Here is a 25,922-nt window from a genome sequence, read left to right as displayed (position 1 = left end):
CGCGTCCCGGGGGGTGACAGGGCCACGCGTCCCGGGGGTGACAGGGCCACGCGTCCCGGGGGGTGACAGGAGCACGCGTCCCGGGGGTGACAGGGCCACGCGTCCCGGGGGTGACAGCGGGGGCGGCTCCGCGCGCGCCGCCGCTCGGGCCCAACGGCCCTCGGCCAACGGCCGGCGCGCGCTCCCGGGGCGGGCGGGCGGCGCGAGGGCGCGCGCACGCGTTGCCATGAGACGCGGGCGCGGGGGAGGGGGGTTACGTGCTGACGTTAATTCTATATGAGCGCGAGCGGCGGGAGCGCGGGTCCTTTCACCGCCGGCCGCGCGGCGCCTCCGCCTCGCTGCTCCTGAGTCACCGCCGCCCGCGGGCCACGCAGGTACCGCCGGAGCGCGGCCGCCGCCGCCGCCGCCCCGGGCCGGGGGCGTGGGGGGCACGGGGGGCGGGCGAGGGGCGCTGGGCCCCCGCTCCCGCGCGGGGAGGCCGTGGGTGCCGGCCCGGCCTAGCGGGGCGCGGGGGGCCGGCGGTGCCCGTGGCACACTGACTACCCTCCCCCCCCCCCCCCCGCGCGGCCCGCGGGGCGGCGGCGCCGCTGCTGCTCGCCCCCGGGCCCGCAGCGGGCAGCGCTGCTAGCCGCCTCCTGCGCGTCTCTCCGCCGCGCCCCGCGGAGCGCCCGGGCCGGGCTAGGCCGGGGCCCGTGGCGCGGCCGGCGCTGGGGGGAGGCGGGTCGGCCCCGCAACACGTGGGCGCCGAGCGGGGCCGCGCCTGGCCCGGCCGGGGAGCGGGAGGGCGGCGGGGCCGGAAAGCGGCGCGGGGAGGAGCCGGGTGAGCGTCCGGTCGGCCGCGGGGAGGGCGCGGGAGGGGCTCGGTGCCGGTCCGGCGCGGGGCCCGCGCGGGGTGTGCGCACATGGCGAAGCGGGGAGCGGCGGATGGCACCGCGCCGTGGCCTTGTGCCGCCTCCCGCGCCTCCTTCCCGCTCCCGCGCGGAGCCGCGGCGCGGGTGTGCTGTGCTGTGCTGCTGGCAGGGGGACCCAGAGATTCAGCTCCCGCGTCCTGCCTCAGGATGGAGTGGTGTCCGGGAGTTCAACATGTCGCTTCTCCGGGTACCTGTTAGCTGGTATCACCCAAATTAGTGTCCCCAAGGAAGGCTGAGAAACTACCTGGAAGATTTAGTAACTACAGGTGGAAGTATTATCTTGTGTTCAGCTCTATGTGCGTAGAAAACATAATCTGTCTACTCCGTATTGGATGTTTAGGGCCTTACACTGCCAGTACTTGTGAGGCTTTCAATATTTAATTAAAAAACCTACCTCATTTGCTTGCAGGAAAAAAACACAAACCTTTTTTCAAGTGACTGGTATAGTAATAATACATCAGCACCTTCCACAGTTTATCTCCAAGCTCACTCTAGTTATGTACGTGTTTGAAGCCCTGTTGAGATAAACTTAACATTTCATGTTCTAACTCATTTGTGGAGGGCAAGAGAAGTGGGCGCAGTGTCTGCCAGGTATGACAAATACTGTCGTCTGCTCAGCCCCTCTTGGGATTTTAACATCTGCTGGTAGGTCCTACATTAATCAGGCAGGAGATAGTGCCTGATAATTTTAATTGCAGTCATTAAATAAAACTTGAGAGAAGAGGTAAGGCCTAAGGCTGTGAGCTGCTGAACGTAGTTTCTGACAAAAATGTTAGTAGCTTTTTAGCAGCCTTCCTGCTCTGCCCATTTTACAATGGTGCTCTTTAAAGAATGAGAGAAGCACTGTACTTTGAAGCAGGCTGAGTGGCTTCCAGTCTCTTGTAAGTCCAGAAATTATATTAATCCTTAGTGGAAGATAGAATTTAAAATCTACATACATGGAAATTTACATGACTTGGATGCTTGTGTACCAGACAAAAGTTGAGGCCTCTCAGGCTTTGGATACCTGAACCATTGATATAAGTGTTTAGAACAGGCTGTGATACCTAAGCCTGTGTTTGTGTGTCCCACTTAGTCCTGTGAGAGTGATACATGTTAGCAGTCTTGCTGCCCTCCACTTTTTCTGTGTTTTGTCACAAGTCTTGGATATCATGGACTCTTGGTTTCTACGGACAGAGTTGTAGAATGTTGGTTGTGTGCACAGGTGGTAGATTGGTGTTTTTCAGAGCTCCTAGTCTCTCTCTGACAAGACTAGGAAGTGAGTGTTGGAAGCACACAGAAGTACTGCGCTGCATCTGTGCTGCCAGCCCAGTGTTGCCAGAAGTGCCAGATCTGCTGCAGTGCTGTCTGTTTATGAACAGCACAGTAATGCTCCTGCCATCCTTGTGCATCGTCTAGCCCCTACCTCACTCAGAAACTATTCCTGGAAGCAGGTGGGGGTCTTGTTATGGTGACCTGCTTACTGAGCACCCTGGAAATGGGTGGTGTGGTTTTTTTCTTAGCTTTGAGCATGTGTGCACAAGCAAAACTGAAACCAAGGCGCTGGGGTAATGGTGTTATGAACCTTTGTTAACAGAGTTTTCACAACCCTGAGTGAGACCTGGATCTTCTAGGCTGAGGCTGTGTCCCCTAATACAGAACTCCAAATCTACGAGAAAACTTTGTCTTACCCTGTACACTTGATAAAAAATTGTTTATTCACTTGGCTCCTAAAAGTTGAAGCAACTGTAACACGAAGAGCTTGACTCATCATGGTAGAAATTGTATTCCTTCAGGGAGTAAAATAGCTTGAGGATATTAATTTCAATAGTGAAAAGTCTTAGGAGGGGAAGAGGACAAGAATCTTATATTTTGAATTTTGGTTCAATCCTTTGGTGAAAGCCAGTTTATTCCAGTAGAGCAACGGGTATAATGAACACGTCTCTGGTATCTTCACCTTTTTGCTAATGTAGTTATAACCCAGTTCATCTTAGGGTTCTTGTAAAACAGCTGCAAACATGGCATATCTCAAACTAAGGATCTGATTCTAAAGGAAACTGCAGGAATTGGACAGGTTACAGAAAAAGGAGATGCAGGTGTTCTTTCAATGCATGTTTGTTTTTCTGCATTTGTATATACATGCAGTGGAACTTCAGCTCTGTGACTTTCCATGAGCTGGGAGTGCTTTGGTATTTGTGAGGTACTAATAGCCATTTACGCAGAAGACAGTACTTTGCAGACTGAAATGAGACTTTTTAATGCTGGTTTTATTTTAGTACAGCTAAGGAGTCTTCTCAGCTGGTCTGGGAAACTGCATTCCATCGAGCTTCTCCTTAGGGAAGAGGCTAGTAAATAATAGAGTGGAGCTTCACAGTACAAATTGTGTCTAATCCGAGGAAGGGTTGTGATGATGGGTTTAATGCTTATATGTCAGTTTTCATTTGGAAATTTCTTAGCGTTCAAAAGTGCTTATAATTAAAGCTAATTCAATCTATCTGAGTCTCACTTAGCTCAGAGGTTAGTGCATTTCCTCATCACCCAACATTGTTAATTTGGAGAGTAGGTCTGGTGTCATAATGTATTTGTCTAGAAAACCAGACATGCCCAGAAGGCATCACAGAAGTTGCTTGGGGATTTATTTGATGACCTTCTGAAAAATTAAGCTATTTAGAAGCTTTGTATGAGGGCTTTGAGGGCTTCCTACACTAAATGATTCTATGATTTTCTGAATCAGCAAAGTTAATGCAGAAAGAAAAAATCTTAATTACTGATGTGGCCTTGTGTATTTAGTCGTAACTTTTGATCTTAAGTTTTGAGGAATACTCAAATACACATACTACAGATTAAAACTTGAGTTGCATTCAAAAGAAAAAAAAGAGTTCGCTAATTTACCTTTGATACTCTAGGGTTACTTAAAAATATAAATAACTTAAGATATGAAGTAACTTATATTTTCCTGAAAGAAGAATATTTTAAAGGAATTTGCATAATCTGCTTAAAGGAAGACATCATCTGCATCTTAACTGTTTGTCAGAGGTTAAGCTGCAGGTCTTTCCTAGATGGAAAGCTGTTTAGATTTTAGTACTGGAAAATACAGATGCATTTGGGGGCTGTGTGCTTAAATGTACATCTGCACAGACATGACTTGCAGTGGTGATGTCTCAGTTTAAATCTTAACTTGCCATAATGAATAGACAGTTTGCACATCAACTGTTTCACCTGGTCTTTGAGGACTTTAAACAAAGTACTACCAGTTTATCCATAGTAGGTTTTTATGTTCAAAAGGTGAAAGCAAATTTCAGATATAAAAACTGTGGGGTTTGGATATACCTGTAGCTTTGAAGTATTCAGTTGATGATTTTACATTTATTCTTAAAAAAACTACCACTACCACCCCCCAAATAACAAACAAATAATGAAGAAACCTTCGCTCAAAACATCAGAGATAATAGAATTAGCCAAGTGTTGAAAATTCTTAAGATATTTGACAAAGTGGGTGCCTGGAAATCTGGAATGGACAAACCCCTAGACTTCTAAGACGCAGGTTAGAATCATAAATGCTTGTTATCTTTTCTGACCATCTGCACTGTGATTAGTTCAGTCCACTACTTTATTTAGGTATTGTTTAATATGCAGTGTTTCAAAGGAAGGAGAAGCAGTTCTTTCAGATTTCTTGCCCATGAGGGAAAGTTTTGGTTTAGTTCAGGCCCTAGTTAAAAACCTGACAGGCATTGAAAGGTCAAGTTGAGGAACACAGGGTGGGTACATAAAAGAAAGATTGTTTATACTGAAACCAAGTTTGAATCAGTTCCTTTTGAACTTCTTGTTAACATAGGTATTTTTGTGTCATTTCTTGTTCCTCTCCTCTCAAATACTGTTAATTTAAAATGTGAACCTCTTCTGTTGCTCAGGTATTCACGTTGCTAGGCCCTTAACTGAGCTAGTTCCTCTCTTCAGTGTTGAGCAGTGAATACAGTATTTTCATTAAGGGTACATTACTGAAGTGCACGATGATGATATTTTGTGTTGTGTGTTTTAGTCACCATGCATTCATTTCAGACCTTCCCACATACACATGTTGAGTAGAAGTCTTCATTGGGCTGCATGCCATAATGTATGTGTCTTTACATAGCAGGTTTTTGACCTTTTGAATTCTAGATTAGTTGGAATTGCATCTTTTTATTTGTTCCTTTAGATTTTAATACTATTTATCTTGCCTCACTTGGGTCATCCTTTTAAGCAGTTGTTAATTTGTGATACCACAGTTTTGGAAATTATTAATCTTCGAATGTTTAAGTGTAAGCTGTTATAGTGCTTTATGCTGTTTCTTGTATGTGCAGGGTGGCACCATCAGAAACGTGCTTGCTGTCTTTGAGCAGGTGAGATCTTCATGACGCAGCCTCTTGATTCTTTTGCCACCTTCAGTGTTTTGGAGGCATCACGTACTTCTATAGTGGCACCAGAAGCACGACGGAGTGAAATTCACAAGAGAATTATTTTGAAGATAACTTTGTAAACAGTGCTCAAGTTCTGTGGTTCAAGTTCTCTGTAGCCCTAGTACATGTTTACAGTTGCATTTTAAACTGCACCTGTATTCATTAGAAAGTGACTTGCTGGAACCATAACTATGGGCATTCTTCTGTTGGGTCTTAACTGCCAGTTGTTACATCTCATCCCAACAGCCTCCAAAATGTGTTAAACTTGTGGTTGTGTTCTTTTTCTGGTGCACACTAATTTGTTAGTTGAAAACTGGGTATTTTAAAGTTGGTAGTTTAGTTAGAGGCTTGGCTTCCATGGAAAAAAAACTGAATGGAAGCTAACAAAGAAGTTGCGAAATATATTTTAGGAATTTCACACATTTTCCACATTTCAACTTTAAAGTGCTCTTTAAAGTTTCTTGGTTAGTGAATGAATTTAAAATTGCATTCATCAGATATTCTAGCAAAAAGCACACTTCTGAAACCTGTACATATTTTTCAGTGGTTTTTAACTTTCCTTTCACATAAGGATGCTTAGATGTTTTTGAAGTCAAATTGGATAAAAACTTTAATGCTGCGGTGTGTGAGTTTTGCAGATAGCAATGTAATTGCCAATATGGTTGTGTTTGATTATGTGGCCATATAGGTAGCCGACTAATGCTCTCCTTCCCATTGTTTGATGTTGTGGCATGCACAAGTTGTTTTTCTTTTTAAGCTGTTAGCGTGCACTTGGCTACCTGAAGAACTTTGTTAAAACACAATTATTTTTTTATTATTTTGCCACTTTTTAACAAACTGAATACCTATACCAACATGGACTGTATCAAGAAGTACTCTTTTAGGAAATTTCAAATATTTCTTTATACATAAAGACTTTGATTTCAACTCTCTAGGATGGCTGCTGCTCTTCCCATTATCCATGAGGGAAAGCAAAACCTGTAGAAAGCTATACTGAGTAGTTTGTTTTAAAAGAAAATAAATAAAGATCTTGTTAATTTTTTCCAGGTTTAGATTTAAACTTGTTACATTTCCAATAATAAAAGATTGTTCTAAGTAAAAATTGTTAGGTTTTCTGCTACAGAATCTTGGCATTCAGAACAAAGGCAACATTGTGTGTTAATTACCCTATTTTTAGAACATGATCAGGGAGCTCAGGTCAGTAGCATAGACAAGCATGCAGATATAATTTAGTCCTGCTTTTAAATTGTAATTTTGTAGTCCATCTGCTTCTCAGTGTGTGGAGGTTCTTTCTGGTGAGAAACAGGCACTATCTACAATGCAGTAAAAATGCTACAAAGATAGGAGTTCAGTATTTGTTGATTGAATCCTCATTTCCTGATTGAAAAATTGTTTAGGGGAAAGCTTAAAATGGGTTTCCACTTGAGTGAAAACAAATCTTGCAGTTACTGGTAACAGTTACTTATATGTGTTATCCCTCTGTTTTGTTTTGCAGATTTTGACTTTTTCCCATCAAGTAACTGCTATTCTCATGCAACTGTAGAGCACTTTAAAGTTGAAATGTGGAGAATGTGTTTTCATGCTGTAACATGTATACATGTATTGTGCAGAGGCCTGTAAGCACTAGTGAAATAGTTGCATTGGCAAATGGCTGAAGTTCATGCCTCTACCTCAGGAGTTACTAGAGAGTGCAAAAGAAAAAACACTTGAAGGGGAGAGAGCAGACAGTTTCAGTTAATTGTGTTGTGTTACTTGGTTCAGCATTATCATGTTTTAGTGGTTTTTTTTTGTTCTCTACAGCCAGATTCTGAATTTTGCCATATTACTGTGAGCTGAGATGTAGCAGTACAGTTTCACAGTAACTTCAAACTTGCTTAACCCTTTTCATGAGTTGTTATAAAAGGTACATGCTTGTGGCAGCATCTGTCTCTTGACCTGCTGTTACTTGTGCAACTGAAGGTCTAACGCTGTACAAAGAAACGCTTAAAACGTTTTTTAACTCTACTGTCATTCAGACTGGAAGATCGTTTAGAAGAGAAACTGGGTGTTCCCTTTATGAAAGGAATGTATCTAGCACTTGGTGGTATGAGTGCTTCCCATCTTGGATATTTAAGCACATGCACATAGCTAGAAGTTCGGAGTGTGTTTTGTGAAATGCCTCTTCTCTTCTGAGTTTCTTACCCTTTTCTGCTTGGTCAGGAGACCTTACTTCAGCTCTGCTAAGGATTCCCATATGTTGCCATGCCAGTTAGCATTTCTGTTGTTAACTGTGCATGTCTTTTGCACATAGTGGATGAGTTGGTACTAGCACAGTAAGCTGTGTCAAAATGAAGGGATTTGAATTACTGCAAGGGTCCGGTGTCACCTTCTTGTTACTGTATTGAGGCACCTGAATTCCTTGCTTCCACTGACCATTAGCTCCTTAGTCTCTTTATCCAGAACTTAGTAGCTTCTATATTAATACTGTCTTCTTTATTGTATCATACTCCTGTTTTCTGTGCTTGTATTTGGGCAGACACTTTTAATTATCTACTCTAAATTTAAAAATTTAAATAAATTTTGTCAAATTTGCTCCTAAATTAACAGTTAGAAATCTTTTGTTAACATAATAATTTTGATGTGCTAATAAAGGAATTGTCTCTGGGGAGTTTGGTGGCTGATAATGTCTTTCATCACATAGATGTGGTATCTTGATGTTGTGGCACTGCACTGCTCTGCTCATTTAATTGACATTGGTTTTTTTTTGGTTTTTTTTGGACCTTCAGCTTTCCTGAGAAGGCATATTTTTTCCCCAAGATGAATGATATAATCTGTTTAACATGTTTATCTGCCATGTTAAATCATAGAAACATAGAATTGTTTAGGTTGAAAAAGGCCTCTCCTCTAAGATTGAGTCCAGCTGTTAACCCAGCACTGCTGTGTTCACTGCTTAACTGTATCCTCAAGTGCCACATTACGTATCTTTTGAATGCTTCCAGGGATGGTGATTGCAGCACTTCCCTAGGCTGCTTGTTTCAATGCCTGACAACCTTTTCAGTGAAGAAAGTTTTCGTAATATACAATCTAAACATGCCCTGGCATAACTTGAGGGCATTTCCTCTCATCCTGTTGCTTGTTAACCTGGGAGAGGAGACCACTTCCCACTCAGCTACAGCCTCCTTTCTGGTAATAGTAGAGAGTGATGAGATCTCCCCTCAGGATAATAATAGATACACTCTCCCCTTGTTTTATGACCAGTTTTCATGCTAGTGGTAATAGATGCATGAATTTGATCTCACACGTATAAAGGAAACACTCGGTCTTCTACTTTATTCCCTTTTTAAAATGGCATTTTCAGCCTGATGTATTATTCGATTGGTTCTTTTTGAAGAAGAGCTAAATGTTCTCCTGGTTTCTTCTTTTCTCTCGTAACAATTTCCCTACCCAGTGATATAGTAGAAGTGGGATAGCTTCTACTAACAGTTTTGGAATGATAGGTGCATTTTTTGGGTTTTAGTACCAAGACATTTGAAGTGTGAAACTCTATACCGTGTACTGTGCACTTTTTAAACAGTTCACTCAGTTCTCACAGAATTGTTTAGGTTGGAAAAGACCTTTAAGATCACTATGCAGAGCATCTGAGCTCTTCAAAGTTACAAACCTCTGTTAGAGGTTTTGAGGAAACTACTCCAGACAATTATTTTGAACATTTCCAGTCAAAGAGTGCTTTCTAATGGATCTCTACACTGTTTTAATTTTTGTTTACTGTATTTAATGATGATTATGTAAGGAGAAACCTTACAAGTTGTCCTGGAATTCTAGGCAAGAACATCACTTTGAAGTAACTTGTAGTGAATGTATTGCTCTTGAGTTTCCCAGTCTTTAGTGAGAGTTGAACTTGGCTGGTATGATGTCATTTGTCTGGCACCTTTGGTTTCTGCACACATTGCAAATAGTTTACCAGACTTAATCCTGATGATTTTTTTAATACAACTAGCTGTCCTCCAGCTGGACCTCCCTTTTCTTCACTGACATCTGACTTAGTCCACTGCTTAGTTTGTTACGTTACGTTGCAGCTTCTGAATGCCACATAGGGCTCATTTTTTTAGGTATTTTCTGTTAATGTATTGCTTTCAGTTGCCCAAGGCTTGCCAGGGACAGAAGAGGCTGATATGCTAGTCTGTGGACAAGCTGACTTGTATTTGTAGTGCTCTGAATTAGTGACTTCTGAGGAAATCAGTTTGTGCAAAATAAGTATTTCTTTTAAAAGTGTGGCTTAACAAGGCTTGGCTGTAGTTGGCGTCTCATAGCCTCAAAAAGCCCATTTGTGACTCTTGAACAACTTGAAAAATTTCTTTTAATTGCTATTCCAAGGTAATTGTGTGAGCAGTTTGTCTAGAGAAGGGTAAGAGGTGTTTCCTGAAAGGGAGGGTATGGGTACTGTTTGTGGCTTGTTATGCTCAGAGATGCTGAGCAGCTGAGATGTGTTGTGAGCATGCCAGCCTTAGGGCTTGTGCAAAAATGCTGTTGTTTTGCTGGAGGAACTGTGTCTCAGGAATGTCTTGCTGCCTCAGCTGACTTGTCGTTCACCTTGCTGTGACCTGTCTTCCTGAGGGAGAGCGGATATCCGGGTAATCTAATAGTGGCCTGCTTACTTGGGACATGTAAAGCTGGTCTGAAAAAAAAAGGTTTCTCACCAAAGCCTGTGTCCTAGCTGTAACATGGCTGGTGCCTCTGTGCAAATTCAGATTAGTTTCTGTGTGGATAAAGGAAAGATTAGGAAGTGCTGAACACTTAAAGTTTGTATTTCTATCTTCACTTGTGCAAAATCACTTAGTGAAGAAACAATAACCCTTGAAAACTGAAAGCTCACTAATGACTAACTTGAGGATGAATACATGAACATTCTGCATGTATCAAACTCCATTTCTTGAAAAACATGGCAGATTAACAAGATCAAGTGTTCTTTATGCCTAATGAAAATAGCAAATTGTCATACGGTTTTGATAAGTTTTAAATTTTAGGGGGATTTTGCTAATTTTTAGTAATTCTGCAGGATGTGCTCAAAACTGTGGGTAAGGTAGTGCTAGTCTTCTAACCTTTCCATTTTGATATAGAACATGCTTTCTTGTGATGGCAAGCAGGCTTAAGGTACCTCTATGAAAGAGGTTTTAAATTTGAACCTTTAGGAAACTTACCCAGTAGCTTGCTTTTCTGTACTTTTGCTTTCTTTTTGTAGCACAAACTTCCTACACATTCTCTTTAAAGCGCTGCAAAGATAATGTAACTATTTCTTTTCTTCTGCATATTTTTACAATGAGCAGCAAAGCATTGTAAGCAAAGCCTGGGGGCACCTTTGTATTTGACCATAATGCAGTCTACTTCATTCAAACAGCTAGTGGCTGTAGCTGTTCAAGTAACAGGGAAATAAAATATTTTACTAATAAGGTTTTTTGCATGCTGGCTTTATACAGGGATGGAGACTACCCTTTATTTGTGCTCATAAGCCTTTTCTTGCAGTGAGGAGGCTTAGATTCCAAGCAGTATCTCAGTCCAAAGCAATCACCTAGACACGGAGGCTTGAAGTAGTACACCAGGACTAGCCAGGTTTGTTATAATCCTGCACTGACAACTGGTGAACTGATATCTCCCTGGAACTACTTCAGGGAGTGATGGAAGTGGTTCTTGTTGCTCACATGCCAAGGTACAGCTGCTGTCTACAAACCTAAATGCACCTATGAATGAACTGGGAAGGACAGCTGTGTCTTATGGAAAGTGGAGTGATACAAGTTCTGTATTTAAATATTTAGTGTTGGGGAGATAGTGCAAAATAAATACTGCAGTGATGTATTCTAACATTACTGATTGTGGTATGTAGTGTATTTGAAACTCTGAAGACTAGATCAGGACCTTGTACTGGGCACTGCACGATGATAGTGGAGTTTGTTTGCTCTTAAGGAATGCATTTTCTCAGTGCATTTCTGCAGTGTTCTTGTTTCTGTTTGGCTTTTTTTAGCCAGTAGAGCTGTGTTTGCAGAGAAGCTTATGGTTGTTTAAGTAAATGACAGTAAACAAAATGGAATGCAACTACATCTCTTCCATGCTAGTGGGTTGCACAGATTAGCCTAAATGTCTGCCAGCATAGTTTTCTTGGCAGTGCCTTATAGTCTCCTTACTCAAGAACAGTTGTCTAGAGCTGGCACATAATTGTCATGACAGACACTAGTATCTCCTCAGTTTTCAGAAGATCTCTTCCAACTGTATGCATTCTGATACTGAGTTGTGTAAAAAGTGGAGGGAAGATTAAAGGATGGTACATGAAAAAAAGACTGATGCAAGGAGAATAGGAAAAATTGGATGTGAGAAACAGTAGAGGGAGGCTCTGAAGTTGACAGCTGCTTGATACAGTCTATTTTAATTTCAAAAAAAATCTTTGAAGAACGTTGTTCAAAATCTTTGAGTGAACTGGGCCATAATTTGAAAACATAGTGCTTGCATGGATTGTTTAAGAGCTAGAAAGCAGCGGGTGATAACTGCCCATTGCTATGAGGAGAGAGGCAGATGCTGGAGTCCCACAGGGTGCTGTAGCAAGATGAATGCTTTTAGCAGGGTCAGAAGTGATCTTGGAAAGAGGATGAACAGTGAAAGGATAGATGAAAGTTTATGATGACAAGTAGTTGTTCAGAGGGTGAGAACAAGGGCCCAGTGAGAAATTCAGTAACACCAGACTGCTGGTGAAACTTCCTCTGCTGCACAGTTGCGTAGTGTAGAAAAATCTTAGTTCTGAGCTGAATATTGCGACTCAGAAACTTGAGTGATATCATCAGCTTACCTGCATGGTTTGGGGGAAAATGAGGACTACCTTCTGAAATAAAAATTTATGACACTGTCGAATACCTGCACTTCTGAGCCAGTGTGTTTTTTCTGAATGTGATTGAAAGATAGAAGTGTTTCTGGGGGAATTCTTACCATGTCATTGCTTTTTTCCAAGGCATTGGCTAATGGCTGTTGTTGGAGATGGGATGGCTGTTTCTTAAAGTTTTTAGACATCATTTGTTCATAGACAGCCTTATTTTCATTTAGGAAACAAAAAGTTTAAATTAACTGTAGAAGTCAGTCTCTTTCAGAAAACCTCTAAGGTGTTTCAGCTGCTGTTTCATCTAGCCCACTGGCTAGGAGAGACCACAGGGTTTGTGCTGCCACTGGTCATACGTTTGTTGAAAGAACTGCCTTTCATTTTATGGATGTTGAAGCTTTATTTGATAGGGAGAACAGAGAGAGGAAATGCTGCTCGCTGCAAGGAGCATTGCTGTGTTGCATTTGCAGAAAAATGTGGGGAAGGGCAAGTGAGCTCTGCATCATCTTGTGTTCTTTTGCACAGCAATACTGTCAGCCTCCGTGAAATGGTCCTGCATTAAAAACAAGTTAAGAGGAAGTGTGTAAGGAAAAAGTTGACTATTTTGCATGGATACAATGTTCTGTAAATCAAAACTAATGCTAATTGTTATGTTGCTCAAGAAAAACAGGGACCTGTATATGAGAGTTGTAATTGTAGTATGCTTTCAGTTTCTGTAGGTCTGCAATCCAGGCTATCTTTGAGAATGGTATTTGAAGGAGAGCCATTGGAATTGTTATATGGACAGCCTGCATCCATGTGTAAAACTAAAATCACAAGACAGGCAAATGTGATCTGAATAAAATGAGTCAAGAGCATTGTTGTAGTTCCTGTTACTGAATTGTTAGATGTACTTTGGTTTATAGCAGTGCTGCCATTCTATTTATTAGCAAATACTGTATTATTTTTCTGATACAGATGGACAAGTACTTGATTCTCTCGTTTCTCTGCGTATTAGGGAATTGAATCTTTTGGATTACATTCTAGATCTTTAATTGGCACTATAAAGTTTTGGTCCTAAATGAGGCCATCAGATACTTTCTTTCTATGTAATTGTTGGGAAGTAGTTATGATGGCAGGAAAAATATCTTTAGATTATATTTACGTACATGTAGGTGTTTAATTCTGAAGCTTAGATTCTAACATGATTCTTCATATTGACTGTTAATATCCTGATCTTACTGGGATTGTGTTTTTGTGTTACACTTTGGACAGATCAAATGCGGTTTTCACTTTTTCTGGACCACATCTCTCCAATACTTTGCTAAAATTCCCATTGGAATGCTTTATAAGAAGTTGAAATTCCTGAAGGAAACTTGAATTTTTTTAGCTTGCAGGACAGCAGGTAAAATAGACTCTCATGCTTTGTGAGCCAGTGAATTATTCCTGGTAGCTGGAGCCTCCTGAATTACTGGAAGATGGCAGTAATGGGACAGTGTTTTCTTGTGCTTGGTATTGTCTTAGACTTCAAGTTACCTGAAACATCTTTTTGGAAACCAGACTCCCAAGTACTGTTTTGGTGGTAGAAAATGTTACTCATTTTATAATATGTTTGGGAACATAGGTGCTTCATGGTATGCAAGATTTGTAATAGTCTCAATATTAAATGTTTCTAGTTATTATGTATGGAATATGTTTATGATAATACTGAGATATTTTAAGAAATTAATGATCATTCAGGACATGGGAATTAGTCATGTTCAATAGCCTGGCACCAATTTTGTTTTGTAAAATGTTGCAATATTGTGAATATTCTGATGAACTACTTGGATTGGTTTTATAAATTTGGGATTAAAAGTAAAGCCACAGAAAGGCATCTTCATTCTTAAATTGATTTAGCTGTAAGTATTCCCTGTCTGCAATTACATGCTGGAAATGAGTAAATAGTTACCAGCACGCTTTTTGCTTCAGTTTTTCTCAGGTTATATTCCAATTTTGTACTTAGGACTAGTTTTCAGTCAGTGATAGTAATACAGTCCTAAGATCCAAAACTCAACATGGCATTTTGTTGGTACTTGGTACTTCAATTTGTGAGTAGATCTATAGGTTCTAAACCAGAACAAAGGTTTTCAGTATTTCTGTGTGTTTTAGACTGAGAGCTCAAAATATGCATAGAAGATGTCACTCATGTTTCGTAAAGCTGACATGGTTTGTGTTTTTTAGTGGCAAGTGACCACAGAGTTTATAACTGAAATCTAGTGCTGCTGTTCTTACGTGTTGATTTTTTTTTTTCCTTAGGGTTTGAAATCTAGCAGAATGGCAGACATAGACAAGTAAGTAAAATCTGTAGGTTACTGAGGCTCTGAGTGTGTCCTGTGCTGTACTTTACATGGTTGGGTTCTCCATATACTGGACAGGCAGGGTCTAGATACTGTCCTTGAGCACTGTGGCAAGACCTGTGGTTTATAGCATGTGGGAGAAAAGCTTATGTTGCTCTTGATAGATGGGTTTGTGATCTTAATTGTAAGTAATGTAAAAGTGGAAGAAGGCACGAGTCAACTTCCTATGTTAGTTGGAATTCCAGAGGGGAAAAACAGATAGTATTGCCCATTCCTATTGTTTCACTCTATGTAGGGTTTTTCTGTACTTGGAGTGCTCTTATTTTGTGGCATTTGAAGTATAGTTTAGGTGAACCTACCCACAGTTCTCAAGGCATGCACATCTTAAGGAAGATGGTATGTAGAGCAGAAGGAGGCTTTGACTCGTTGATGAGAACATGAGATGAAGGACTTCTGCAGAAAGGAAACTTTGTAATTCTGGAAAGTTGCTAATTCTTTAAACTGTTCTGGGTTTGTCAGATGTGAAACTTCTATGAAGACAAATTTGGCTTTGTTTGGCTATTAAGACTTGTTTGTCGTAGATCAAAAGATGCAACAGTTTGCTTCTACCCATGTAATCTCTAGTTTGATGTCTTTAAACTCATTATAGTGTTTTATAAAATTAACCTATTGATGCTGTTATTGAATATTTCTAATAGCAAAGAACAGTCTGAACTTGATCAACAGGATATGGAAGATGTTGAAGAAGTAGAAGAAGAAGAAACTGGTGAAGATGCCAACAGCAAAGGTAATGTTACAAAGAGTTTCTAAACATCTAAGCATATGTGCTTTCTAGTTAGTGTTAAAAGGATTTTACTGCAAAAAATAATAGGAAATGGTAAAAGAATTTCAGAAGTACAATTGTCTTTGAGTTCTGAAGCAAGGACTTCATTTTTTTAAATTGTGAGATTTTTATTTATTGTCTGCAGTTACTCATTTTAGTCATGGTTAATACCAGGTCAGGCAGTGCTGGCCATCTGTATAATTGGGAAAGACAGGATGGTTGTGGATATGTGACTGGATTATTTGAAAGATGTAAACAGTTAAAAACTTCACAAATCTGAAGCTTTGGGTATAAAACATTAATGTACCTATGTGTGTATGTGTATCTTACTTTTTGATTAGTACTTTGCTGCTGAGTTGACTGTGAACAGAACAGATCATGCTTAATGTTACCACTCTTAAAATTAATAAATCGTTTTTTTCCCCCTCAACAAAAAACATGAATGCATATCAAAATGCTTGTTTTGTCAGTGCTGAACAGTCTTGCTCATGCTTTGTGTTCAAAGTCCGGGGGCACAGATAGAATCTAAAGAGTAATTAGCCAGAAGAGAAATAACTAATAAACTCTCCAAAAAAATTACTTGGACTGCTTATAGTGCCATGTTATGTGATTGCTTGAACAGAATAATAACATGAAAGTAGAACATTTTGCTCAAGATGTTATGCTTTGCTAACCTATTGAAAGAGGTGTTTTCAAAACTGGATTGCAAAATTTTGGGGAACACATTCACTAGCTGAAGTAATTAAATGGCGTACAGTAATTAAATGGTAAGTGTCCCACAGCAACCTAGAGATGAATAATGTGTATTTTCAGTGATTTCCTAGCTGTTATAGGTGAGAATCAGAGGGGAAATTATACTGTAGGAATTCTGGAGGGAAATTGGATTTTATAAATCAGAAACATGTTTTGGTAGTAGGGAAACTTGACACAGTTTTCAGCAGTTCTGCATCTGTAATTCTTGCTTGTCTAATTTTCTTTTTTTATATACACAATTCGTTCTTTCAAGATTAGTCCAAAAGATTCACTTTTTGCTTACATAATTTTCTTTTTTAATTAGCTCGGCAGTTGACTGTGCAGATGATGCAAAATCCTCAGATTCTTGCAGCCCTTCAGGAAAGACTTGATGGTCTCGTAGGAACATCTGCAGGATATGTAGAAAGGTACAGCATTTGCTTAGCATGAGCAGAGTGTTGTAAATAGTTCTTTTGCTTTCTGAACAGTATTGTCTATGGCATTAGTGGTCATAAACCACCATGCTGCTCAGATAGTAGAAAAACTAATATAGTCTGTCTGTAGTGCATCTCAGAATTGAAGAGTTTTTAGTAGATTTTTTATGAAGAAAGGAATGCTAATATTTACAGTGGCTAATCTTTTCCCCTGCAGTTACAATATGGCACACTTAAAACACTTTCCTGCTCCTTGGAATCTCTTTTTTAACTTTGCCTTAGTCATGAAACATCAGTTATTTAAACTATAGAGAGATACTTGGAGGCCTAGTGTCTCTAATATAGTCATTTTATGCTTAGAGTGTAACCACTAGCTGATAGAGGAAACCTCTTCATGTGGTTTTCTCATGTATCAAAACTTGCTATAAATTCTTGACAAAATTTTCTGTAGTTGATCTGCATTTACGAGGAATGCAATAATTGCTTTCCTTTTGCACATTTGTAATAGTGGCTCATTTAGCAAACCAGTTCTGGCTCACTTTGGTACAGACAGTGTGTTTCAAGACAGTGCTACCATATGCTTTGCTCAGTGAAACAAAGCAGCAAATTTCGAAGATTAAATTCCTTACAAAGAATAACTCAACTGTCTAACTTTTTCATAAAACCAAGCAAAGTAATGGTGAGTCCTTTCTTAGTTGTACTCAGTACTATGAATTTACTTTGTTACTCATTGATAATGTAGAACTTGTTTTTAGAATGAAGATTTATTGCACAAGTTTCTCTCATGATTTACCCAGGTGTTTGTAATACTCTGGTTCTAACTGTGGTTGAGCCTCAGTTTAAGAGCTTGTGCTAAGGATTTCAATCTCGGTGGTGAAATTTGGTTGTAGTTTTGATTTAAGCTTTCTAAATCTTGAAGTAGAGTGTAAAATGTGTTGTGGTACAAGTTGGTTAACTTGCAAGGGGTCTGGTTAAGGAGGGATCAATATGTGCTTAAAATGAAGTGTTAGTAACAGTTCTGCCACTGAATTTTTCAGCTTGCCTAAAGTTGTTAAAAGACGTGTGAATGCTCTCAAGAACCTTCAAGTTCAGTGCGCACAGATAGAAGCAAAGTTCTATGAGGAAGTTCATGAGCTGGAACGAAAGTATGCTGCTCTCTATCAGCCCTTATTTGACAAGGTATTTTAATGCTACTCTGATTTGTACTATAAAGCTTCATCTAAAATACAAAGGAATATAAAAACCAGAAAACATATTCATGTTCCTAATTACTTTGGTCTCATATGTGCCCCTTCAATTCAATTGATACAATTTTGCCATCCAAGGGACTATCAACTAAGATTAAGAGAGCAAAAGGTTAAGTCTGTTTCATGGTTACCAAAATGACTTCAATATATCATTTCATTTTAGTTGAGCAGATGTCAGATGATACTGTATCTTTTCTGGGACTTTGGTGTTTATTTTAGTGTGTTGGAAACCTCCTAACTGCTGAATCTATCCTCTAGAGCCAGAAGAAAAAGTTTTGATAAGTAGTTAATATATTACTAATTGTGTAATTTAGGATTAGGAATTTATTGGTTAGGGCATTGCTGATTGCAATGACTAGGAAATTTGAAAATATTCTTGGTTTAATCTTCCAGCGAAGTGAAATCATCAATGCCATTTATGAACCTACAGAAGAAGAATGTGAATGGAAAGCAGATGCTGACGAAGAAATTTCAGTAAGTATCTTAACTGGTTCTCATCAATATCTCAAGCTTTTAGCATGAAACAAGATTCAGTAATCTGAAATTTTTTTACAAAATCAGGTTTGTAATGATTACTTGCTGTTAATAACAATATTAATTCTTAATGGTTGCTTAAAGCATCCACATGAAACCTAATCCATACTGCTATCAACAAAGAACTGATGAACCTTATGGACACTCTTAAAATTAAGGAAACATAATATTTTTATTTTCTCAAGGAGGAAATGAAAGAGAAAGCTAAGCTTGAAGAAGAAAAAAAAGATGAAGAAAAAGAAGACCCTAAAGGAATCCCTGAGTTTTGGCTGACAGTATTCAAGAATGTGGACTTGCTCAGTGATATGGTTCAGGTAGGTGGTGGTCTAGGCTTGTTTAAATAAGTTGCATTGGTAATTAATCCTTGTGTCTTTAGGAACGCAGTGGAAACACTATGATGCTTGATATGTCTGTCAGAGAGCAATAATGGAACCGTTAGTTGGATGTCATCTCTGGTAACTTTCCAAGTGAGAGTATAAAGCACTGAAATACTTCCCTACTGTTTTATTTTTTGAACCTATTCTATGATCCTAATACATTTTTGGTGCTTATAAAGTGTGTGTGAAACGTGTATTAGATGTTACCAGAAACGATACTTGGTGTTTGCATGGGTTTCGGTTGTGTGCTGTGTTGGAGACACTGTACACAGCCATTGTTGCCATCTGCTGGTCATGTTCATGGAAGTATTTCAGTGTTGTACCAAGGTTTTTGTTCTGAGGAAAACTTGTTCTAAACATGGCTTTTTATCTCTGCAAGGCCTTAAATCTGTGTATAATTTAATGTTATAAAAATTAAATACACTGTGTTTTCTCTACAGGAACATGATGAACCTATCCTGAAATATTTAAAAGATATCAAAGTGAAATTTTCAGAAGTTGGACAGCCTATGGTTAGTTTGACTTATTAAACAAGATTACTTTTGTGTTATCTTAAGAATTATTTGTATTTTAGCAACATGGTCTGTGATTGCCAATTGTCTTGTGGAAGTCATGAGAAAATATATAGCTGCTGCTTCTGAGAAAGGAGTACAAGGACTAGTGGTAGTCTTGCACCACCCTGTGAATAAACATGTACTAGATTTTAACCTTCAGCTTCTGATGAGATTGGCCTTAATATCTGGTGACTTAAGTTTCACCATCTCATTTTGATACTTTTGGGTACTTTTTGTGTAACTGATGTAATTTCATAGATTTCCCTGGCAGAAATCACACAGTTTTCTAATATTTTTAAATTTAGAAGTTCTCCCTATGCATCAGCAGCAGGAAAGCTGTGTGCTGGGAGCTCTGTCATTACTGCAAGCAGTATAACAACTAGTAAGTGCAAGATCAAGTAAATGAAAGGATTTGAAGATTTATGTAGAACTTGGGTAGCAAATTCTAGAAAAAGTTGTGGATGTATTGGAGAGAGGTGTATTCTGTTGCATGTGTATTTTTTGGGTTTGGCTTTTAGGTGTTAAGAAGTTAAAGGTGTTTGTAAATAACTAAAGTTACTGCTCTGCAATTTTTTTCAAGAGTTTCACATTAGAATTTCATTTCGAGCCAAATGACTACTTCACAAACGAAGTGTTGACAAAGACGTATAGAATGAGGTCAGAGCCAGATGATTCTGATCCCTTCTCCTTTGATGGACCAGAAATCATGGGTTGTACAGGGTAAGTGCTAATAGATAGCTTTAAGGCAATATAACAGTTTCTTCCTTAGCATTATCCAACTATAGAATTCTACAGCATCTTGGGGAGGTGCTGGAAAAGATAGCAACTTGTGAACAACTAGGTTTGACTTGAGTGTTTTAGTTGTTATCCATAACTTCAATACAATATAGAAAAACACGTGATTTATATTGCATAGTTTATAATCATATACATTATATAGGCATATAAATTAAAAATTTAGTCAGTATTTTTTTCGTAATACTGTTCTGCAATCACAAAAGGTGAATTGAAAGGTGGATGCTGGTATCTTTTAGTAGGCCTGGAAAGCTTTAGCTAGAATTTGTTTGATCGCTTCTTTTAATCTTTTTGTATTTCTGACACACAGCATTTTGGGGAATTTATTACAGATTTACTTTTAATGTTGCAGTTATCCATTTTGTTTTTTGAGTGTTGACTGTTTGCCTCTGAATATCTATCCATTTGTGAAATGGAGAATAGTCATCAGTTAATTCCAGGTTACTCATTTTTAAAAAGCTGTCACATTCCTTTCTTAGTGAAATCTTCTGTTTTAAATTAGCTAAGTAATTTTTTCTCTACATGCCCCTTTTTTGTGAACAGAGGGATGAGAGAAAACTGTGTTGTACATAATTACCTTATGAGTATACTTGGGCCTGCTCAGTAGCTTTTGTGTTCACGTCTCCAATGTTCTGACTGCTCTTCTGAGTAGTGATGTAGTGATATGACCTATCACTGCATAGTCAGTGTTGGTTTTATTCTTACATTAATCTCCAGTTGCTCATACTGACTTATTTACCACTTTATTTCCCAGTCACTTCACATATTTTGCAAAGTCCTGTAAGTTCTAAATGCTTTGGTAGCTTTGATTAAACTGTTTTGTCTTCCCCAGTTTGGACTGTTTTTGAAAAGCATGAATCCTGGCAGAGTTTGGTGTGAGATGCCACTGCTCCTGTAAAAATGATTAACTCCTAGTCCTTGTTCTGTCTTTTAGCTAAGATAGCCCCTTCTTGTCCCAAAGCAGCTCACTCCATTTTTTTGAGTCTTTAAAAGAATCTAATCAGGAACTTTTGCAAATGCAGTTAGTTTCACTGACGTAACTTTTTCATTTACGTGGTGCCAGAATGCTTTGGCTGTTAGAGAAGCCTGTAGGCATGATTTTGCTCTGTAAGCGGGATGGAGTTAAAAAACCCCAAAACAATAAAACCCAAACAAACGAATAAAACACAAGAAGACAAAACCCTCACAAACAACTCAAAATCAGCCAAAAAATACATGCCTGCTTGATGCATTACTTTAAGGACTTACTGGTTATAATGATAGATGCAGTGAACTTTGGCATATTACTAACAGGCCCAAATATGACATTACTTTATAGTGGATGGGTGGCTCTAAAAATGGGGCAGTACTAGTGGTTGATAGGAAGCTAGGCAGTACTTGGTAGCTAATGAAAATTAGCATTTCAGAGATTGAGTGGAGAAGGAAAAACTTCTGGATGGAAATAATCCTAAAATGAACACGTTACTTTTGTTACCAACATATAAACTAATGAAAAGATAGCACTGAATAAATACAACCTTAAAATTTTCTTTTCCCTGTGTCTCTTGATGTTGTGATAGTCTCAGTAGATACTTGTAACAAGGCAAATGGTATGAAGCTGCAGCTGGTTGTGGGGGTTTTTGTGTCATTTGTTTTTTATTTACTCTTCAGTTGCCAAATAGACTGGAAAAAAGGAAAGAACGTTACTCTGAAAACCATTAAGAAGAAGCAGAAACATAAGGGCCGTGGAACAGTTAGGACGGTGACAAAAACTGTTTCCAATGACTCTTTCTTCAACTTCTTTAGTCCTCCTGAGGGTAAGCTGAACACTAGTTTATGTGTGTTAACTTTAAATGTAGAATGTACCTCACTCACTTGTTTCTTCTGTTCTTTTTTCTACAGTTCCTGAAAGTGGAGACCTGGTAAGTTGACTTTTTTAAAAAATGATGGTGGAGTGTTTATGGAATTTTAGAATTTGTTAAACAGCCTCAACTTCAAGACAAATTCTGTCTTTAACTGAGAATACCTATGAAGACTAGTATGTATTTGAGTTTTCTTCTTTAGAAGAAGTGTTTGTTGAGTTGGATGGTAGAGCTTCATTTAGTCGACTTTAACAGTTTATGCTTCCTGAAAGCTACCTTGTGAATTGTTAACAGTTGTAGAAATGTAGTGATCCACATTGTCAGTCTTCGATTTAATGGGTGGTGTAAGTCTCTCCCTTCAGGCATTCTTTGGATGATTTTATCTAATGGCTGAATGTATCCAGTTTGTATTTTATTTTGTTAAAAATTTCTCAAGCTGTTACATCGTGAAGAAAGTAATAAAACAAGAATGGAAAATTGCAAGAGCCCACTTTTCTGTCTGCTCACTAGGGCAATAAGCCATGTTTTTGTAAGGAGGGAAACTACCAAAAATACTTAACAGTAGGGAATATGTTACACAGTTTGAGTGAGAAATATGAAATTAAAGCTTCCAGAAGCATGCTGTTAGAACTCTAGTTGTCATGGACACCAAAAGCTGTATGTTCATGTTTAGAAAAAAAAAAGCCCAACCCAAAAAGAAGTCTTTTGAATTGAAAATAATTGCTCAGGTGGGAGACAGCAGAACACTTGGGATTGGATCAGGGAGCATTTTTAGGTGTTCAGGTGCTTCAACAGTGGCCTGTCTAATGGGAATCAAGAAGGAGATGTGCTGTAGGAATCAGAAGTAGGTTGTAAAATCTTTAATGTTAGATAGGCTCACCTGGCTATTGTTCAGTTCTTAAAGGACATTGTGCATATGAACTGAAAGTCTATGAGAGATACTAAATAATCTTTCTACTTGGAACAAAAGGAACTCCAGAACTGTATATAATTAGGCTTACTGAAGCAGCAGCTCCTGACTGTATAATGTAGGTGGGCTGTTGAAAGTGTCAAACTTGGCTCCTCAGTTTCAGTTTGGTAAAGCGGGTCCTGGAACAAAAAAATCAGTAATGGGATTTGTGTAAATCTGGCCACATCAAAATCCATGTAACTTGTGTGTATGTGTAAAGTAGTTACCATCTTATAGTTCAGGAAATTAATATTGTTTTATACAGGATGATGATTCCGAGGCAATCCTTGCTGCAGACTTTGAAATAGGTCATTTCTTGCGTGAGCGTATAGTCCCCCGGTCAGTCTTGTACTTCACTGGAGAAGCTATTGAAGATGATGATGATGACGTAAGTGTAATGTTCATTCAGAACACTATAAACCTTGAAATAGTGCTACTTAAAGACCTTGGGTAATTTCTTACATTGGTATCTTTAGAATGGGATGTACCAACGTGTAGTTGCAGCAGAGCTTCCTAGGTTGTTCAAGAAAGCCTGAAAATAATTCATCTTTGAAGTAGTGACTTCAGAGTTTTGTGGCAAAAGCAGTGGTAGAAGCTGAACATCTAGAGGTTGTCATAGTAGCATTTTGTGTGTAAAGATTCCTAGAGAGGTGTACCCAATACTTTGTAGAACTGTAATGAGCTGCCAGAGAACAAATGAGAACTGTTTATCTAGCTGCTCAGCCTGTTCTTTGTGCTTGCAGTGATATTGGGCTATGAAATTTCATGAGATTCAAGCCTCTTCCATTCAAAAGTACTCTTACTAAAAAAAAGCTAGATAAGCACATTCAAAGCATGCCAAAATAATCACAGCAAGTTCTGCAAAAGCTTTAGTATTTTAAAAGAGCTAAACTAAACTTGAAATTGACAAACATGAAGCCTCAGAAATTTATACAGGTGTAAACCATTTTTCTGTCCCCTGCCTCCGCTCAAACAAGGACAGTTTGATAGTTAAAATGGCTTAGATAAGTCCTGTCTTAAAATTAGTTCTTAGAATCCAAACTGTTGGCCCTTGTTGCAAAGGCGTGGCTGGGGCTGTGGAGGAGGGAAGTACTGGCAGGTCTGGTTGCCTTGGGGTCTGCTGTCCCCTGCCGTCCCCAAGTGGTACCGCAGTGTAATCAGCTCCTCTCGGGCTGCATGGAAGGGTGGAACAGTCTGCTCTGCCAGAGCTTGGCAGGGGAAGTTGAACATCGCTCGTGCTGGTGCAAAAAGCATTTTTAAATCTGACAGACACAGGAGCTTCTGGGCTCAAAATGAAAGAGCGTAGGTTTAGATTAGATATTAGGAAAAAGTCTTTACTGTGAGGGTTGTGAGACACTGGAACAGGTTGACCAGATAAACTGTGGATGTCTCATCCCTGCAGATGTTCAAGGCCAGGTTGGATGGGACTCCAAGCAATCTGATCTAGTGAAAGGTTTCCCTGCCCATGGCAGGGTGCTTGGAGCTAGATGACCCTCAAGGGCCCTTCCAACCCAAATCAGTCTATGATTCTCTTAAGAGCACAATACAGAGTGGTCTCTGAAATCTACTTGAGCTATAAATGGCTGCATTTATGGTGCTATCAAAACTATTTATTTTCTTTTCTAGTATGATGAAGAAGGTGAAGAGGCAGATGATGAGGTAAGATAACAGATGCCTTTGACTCAAATAGTTTACCTCTTGTAGTTTATTTTCTGGAATAAGAGTTCCTTTAGTTTTTCAGTGCTCCAGACACTAAGTTTAAGAATTACTTCTGAAGTAAGATAGAACACATTGTTTTGTGGATCTCAGGTGAATAATTTAAAAAAAAATCAAAAAAAACAGCAAGACAACAACAAAAAAACCAAAACAAACAAACAAACAAAAAAACCCAAACCAAACTAAGACAATGCTTAAGGTATCCTAAAAATTAAGCTACAACTCATGTCAAAAGATGCACTTTATGGAGGATAAAGTAATACAATATGTATAACATAAAGTGGTAATATTGTATTTCTGAGTACAATTTAATGTTAATTTTCATTAAAATGGCTCAGAAAGCTGGATGTGGATAAGCTAGAGAAATATTAACAAGTTTTCTTTCAGGAGGGAGAAGAAGAAGCAGATGAAGAAAATGATCCTGATTATGACCCAAAAGTAAGGAATTAAAATGAATGTTTGAAGTTTGTGTATGCAACAGACATTTAAAATTTTATGTATGTTGAATCTTGATTTTAGTTTAAGTATTAAACTAAACTTTAGTTAAGTATTAAATCAATAGTTCCTGTGGTGAGCATGTTTTGTTTTGAGGCTGTTTCAGGTCTAGTTCTGACAGACTAGTATTGGTAGAGAAACTTCTACAAAGTTCTTTCTCCAGGAGTCATTTTGTAAAAGTAACTTTGGCTTTGAGCACTGAGGTTCCTCAGACTTGGTTTTCTATGAACTTGTCTTGCAGCAAGTTGCTGCCTAATGATGAAAATTGCAAAATGGTTGTAAGGACATGGAGAAAACTATGTAATCCAGGTTCAGTTTTTGGGAACTTGCTACAAGCTGGCTCTGGCACAGGTTTTCCCAGCAAAATACAAAATAAGCCCTTTCAGGTTAGATAAGTGGCAAGTTTTTTATTGTTTGAGGTAGCAAAAGTCAAGGTTCAGGAGCACATCTACAGCCAAGTGCTAAAATGTGAACAGCCAAGAGCAACTGGGAGCTTTCTTACTCCATGGGAAGGGCAGATCACTAATCAGGCTGGAAAAACAATTGTGAGCCACTCAATTCATACCTTTTTAATAGCTGAGGGAAAGGTACATCTGGCCACCTGAAAGCATCTGATGGTGGTAGGTGAAAGTTGCAGTCATGAGGTCTGCTCCAAAATGCCTGCTGTTAAAAAGGCTTGTCATTTCGAATGAGTGCTTTCCAGTAGGAATGGTTTGAGCTACTATTGAAGTACTGTTGAAAAAATTACATAATCTTAGCATTGTACATAGATAGGGTACAAACTTGTAATCAAAATGTACAGCCCTCTCAGTGATGTTTCATCTGCTATAGTGTATTCAAATTGCTTCCTGGTCAAGAAAGCTTTGGAATCAAAATGAAACAGCTGCAAGTTGTACTTATTCCCACCATTTCAGATTGCTTTTCTGTTTCACTTTTCTCAGTGAAA

General features: G+C 39.2%; 1 protein-coding gene across 3 annotated transcripts in view; it reads left to right on the top strand.

Annotated features, from left to right (window-relative positions):
* Nucleotides 1-262: 262 nt before the first annotated feature.
* The window catches only part of NAP1L1 (nucleosome assembly protein 1 like 1), a 29,209-nt gene continuing 3,549 nt past the window's right edge, over nucleotides 263-25,922 (top strand). The window contains exons 1-14 of one of the 3 annotated variants that reach the window (XM_068999291.1): nucleotides 263-374; nucleotides 14,439-14,473; nucleotides 15,178-15,266; nucleotides 16,360-16,462; nucleotides 17,506-17,647; nucleotides 18,109-18,189; nucleotides 18,438-18,563; nucleotides 19,067-19,138; nucleotides 19,761-19,900; nucleotides 21,626-21,771; nucleotides 21,857-21,876; nucleotides 23,031-23,153; nucleotides 24,392-24,424; nucleotides 24,869-24,919. In XM_068999291.1, the coding sequence (XP_068855392.1) occupies nucleotides 14,457-14,473; nucleotides 15,178-15,266; nucleotides 16,360-16,462; nucleotides 17,506-17,647; nucleotides 18,109-18,189; nucleotides 18,438-18,563; nucleotides 19,067-19,138; nucleotides 19,761-19,900; nucleotides 21,626-21,771; nucleotides 21,857-21,876; nucleotides 23,031-23,153; nucleotides 24,392-24,424; nucleotides 24,869-24,919 (1,143 nt within the window). In that variant the 5' untranslated portion in view covers nucleotides 263-374; nucleotides 14,439-14,456. Of the gene's footprint in view, nucleotides 375-14,438; nucleotides 14,474-15,177; nucleotides 15,267-16,359; nucleotides 16,463-17,505; nucleotides 17,648-18,108; nucleotides 18,190-18,434; nucleotides 18,564-19,066; nucleotides 19,139-19,760; nucleotides 19,901-21,625; nucleotides 21,772-21,856; nucleotides 21,877-23,030; nucleotides 23,154-24,391; nucleotides 24,425-24,868; nucleotides 24,920-25,922 lie in introns of all 3 variants that reach the window. The other 2 variants (XM_068999304.1, XM_068999298.1) reach the window with 2 other exon arrangements.

The sequence above is a fragment of the Aphelocoma coerulescens genome, chromosome 1A (assembly GCF_041296385.1).
Source record: "Aphelocoma coerulescens isolate FSJ_1873_10779 chromosome 1A, UR_Acoe_1.0, whole genome shotgun sequence".
Classification (NCBI taxonomy): Eukaryota; Metazoa; Chordata; class Aves; order Passeriformes; family Corvidae; genus Aphelocoma; species Aphelocoma coerulescens.
This window is presented reverse-complemented; position numbering and strand designations above follow the sequence as displayed.